The sequence below is a fragment of the Vicia villosa genome, linkage group LG7 (genome assembly GCF_029867415.1).
Source record: "Vicia villosa cultivar HV-30 ecotype Madison, WI linkage group LG7, Vvil1.0, whole genome shotgun sequence".
NCBI lineage: Eukaryota > Viridiplantae > Streptophyta > Magnoliopsida > Fabales > Fabaceae > Vicia > Vicia villosa.
In genome coordinates, this window is record NC_081186.1 from 53,745,211 (window position 1) to 53,748,373 (window position 3,163).

At 38.9% G+C, this 3,163-nt stretch overlaps 1 protein-coding gene across 1 annotated transcript; it reads left to right on the forward strand.

Moving 5' to 3' along the window:
• Positions 1 to 424: 424 nt before the first annotated feature.
• On the forward strand, positions 425 to 2,870 carry LOC131620581 (transcription factor MYC2-like). The gene has a single exon (XM_058891706.1). It carries the CDS (start codon positions 645 to 647, stop codon positions 2,568 to 2,570), a length of 1,926 nt encoding a protein of 641 aa, XP_058747689.1. The 5' UTR covers positions 425 to 644; the 3' UTR covers positions 2,571 to 2,870.
• Positions 2,871 to 3,163: the final 293 nt, after the last annotated feature.

A 3,163-nucleotide genomic window follows, 5' to 3' on the forward strand; every position in this document is an offset into this window, starting at 1 on the left:
CAATGTTAGATGTGTATAATTGATTAATATGTTTGGTTAGGTAAAAGTATGTTGATTCTGTCTTTAAAATTGATTCTACTTGAAGCTATAATTTGTAGTTTCTGCTTCTAGAATTAATTTTGGATGATTTTTTACATTTTAATTTATTATTCAACTCACTTTTAAATAAATATATTCAATACAAATCAATTCTACTAAACTCAATTATAAAATCAATTTTACTAAATTCAATTCTGCTCGAATCAATTCTATCTACTGCCGATACAAGACACCCTCAATATAATTTGAGCTTTATAAAAGATTCATTCAATGCTTGATAGTTTTCTAGAATAAATGTAAAAAAAAAAATGATAAATTCTAGAGTGAAGGATGAAAATAAGAAGCCGTCATTTTCAGACCTATCCTTACAATCTAATCTGTGTGCCCTTTTTCCTCGAAACCTCACAACCATATTACACTCTCTCTCTTTGTCTCTCCTTCAAAAACAAATGCACTACACTCATTAGTCATCGGCTTTGTCTCACTCTCCCTCTCTACCCTCTCCATCTCTCTCTAAAGTTCAAAAGTTTCTATTTCCAACAACAAATTCCCTATTATCAAACACTTCACTCTCTCAAAAAACACAGCTGACCATATTGCATGTAATGACAGATTACCGCTCACTCCCGACAATGAATAATAACATGTGGACAGACGAAAACTCCTCCGTCATGGAAGCTTTCATGAGCACCACCGACCTTTCATCTATCTGGCTTCCAACACCAAACTCTGCCGCATCAACCTCCGCCCCAGGACCCGACACAGCCAAACCTCCACCACAACAGCAGCCTCTCTTCAACCAAGAAACTCTCCAACACCGTCTTCAAGCTTTAATCGAAGACGCAAAAGAAAACTGGACCTACGCGATCTTCTGGCAAACCTCATACGACTACTCCACAAACCGACAGCTCCTCGGCTGGGGGGACGGTTATTACAAAGGCGAAGATGACAAAGAGAAAGCCAAAAAGGTTATCCTGCCTGAACAACAAGCTCACCGCAATAAAGTCCTCCGCGAACTCAACGCCTTAATATCCGGCTCGTCTGGCTCAGACGATGTCGTTGACGAAGATGTCACCGACACTGAGTGGTTCTTTCTCACGTCGATGACACACTCCTTCGTCAACGGCAGCGGTTTACTGAGCCAGGCTTACTTTAATTCTTCTCCAGTATGGATCACTGATAGGCTCTCCATGTCCACATGTGAAAGAACCCGTGCAGCACATGTCCATGGGTTTCAGAGTTTGGTATACATACCAGCACCATCTTCAAACGGCGTCGTTGAGCTTGCATCGACGGAGATAATTCCACATAGCGCTAATATAATGGAGAAGGTTCGTTTTCTGTTTGATTTCAATAATCCAGAAGCACGATCTTGGCCGTTGAATTCCGGTGATAACGATCCTTCTTCCATGTGGATGGATATCTCCGGCTCCGTTGGGAATGAAATTAGAGAAACAGTCAACACTGTTAGTGCCGTTAGTGTAACCGCTTCAGCAAATGCAACAATTACCAAAAAGCCGCAGTTTGAAATTCACGGTGCTTCTTCTACTCTACCGGAAACATCCACCGCCGTTAACCTTTCAACCTCTCAGCGCCAGAACCAGAATCAGAGTTTCTTTCCAAGGGAACTGAATTTTTCAGGTTCTTTAAAACCGGAATCCGGCGAGATTCTGAACTTCGGTGAGAGTAAAAAGAGTTCTTACAGCTCCGCCAATGGTAATTTCTTTTCCGGTCCGTCACCGTTCGCCGCCAACGACGAAAACAGAAAAAGAAATTCCCCGGTGTCTAGAAGTAGTATCGACGACGGAATTCTTTCATTCACTTCCGGCAAACTGTTACATGCTTCAGGTATAAAATCCGGCGGAGATTCCGATCATTCAGATCTGGAAGTCTCCGTGGTGAAGGAAACTATCAGCAGTCGAGCAATCGAACCAGAGAAGCGGCCACGGAAGCGAGGTAGAAAGCCTGCAAACGGAAGAGAAGAACCCTTGAACCACGTGGAAGCGGAGAGACAGAGACGAGAGAAACTGAATCAGAGATTCTACGCTTTACGCGCCGTGGTTCCGAATGTTTCTAAAATGGACAAAGCTTCGCTTCTTGGCGACGCGATTTCTTACATAAACGAATTGAAATCGAAGCTACAAGGGCTTGAATCATCGAAAGGTGACTTAGAGAAAGAACTAGATACAACAAGAAAGGAGCTAGAAATTGCTACCAAAAAACCAGTTCAGTTGAATGAAGAAAAAGAGAAAACAAACAACAACAACAACTCTAAGTTGATTGATTTGGACATAGATGTGAAAATCATGGGATGGGATGCGATGATTAGGATTCAATGTAGCAAGAAGAATCACCCTGCGGCGAAATTAATGGCGGCGTTAAAAGAATTGGATCTTGATGTGAATCATGCTAGTGTTTCTGTTGTTAATGACTTGATGATTCAACAGGCTTCTATTAACATGGGAAGTAGATTTTATACACAGGAACAACTTTTATCAGTTCTTACTTCCAAAATTGGTGATACACAATGAGATTGAATGCTGGAAAATTTTCTCTGATGTAAAACAATTATGTTTCTTTTTATGATTTTTAGCTAGTACTAGTACTATTTATTAGCTTGTTTCATATTTTTTATGTAATATTATCCGTAGTAGTAGAATTAGGGGACATCTTTTCTTCTTCCTCGTGGGAGAAAAGAAAGATAGTAGTAGTAGTAGGTAAACTGAACTATTTTTTTGTGTTCAAAGATTATTATCTGTTTTCTGTTGAGTTGTATATATGTTTCTCAATTATCATAAATATGAATTCAGCTTCATCAATTTTCTAGTTTATTAATGATATTGTTAACTAATTTAGGTCCGAGATTTGAGAGTGTATTTTTCTTAAGGTTTCATTTGACATTCAATTCTCTTATATTCAACTGATCTTTGAGTTGGGTCAGTTCATATAGAACATACTTTAAATGAGTCCTTCGCTAAATGATGGTGAGATTGTTGCTTTAGTAGTGGTCACATGTCCGGGAAAATAGGTTAAAATATTTTTTTTTTGTTAATTATTAAGTTTATGAATTCTTTATCTGTTTTTTTGTTTAGTTTGAAGATATTGTTCCTTGGAGTATAATTTA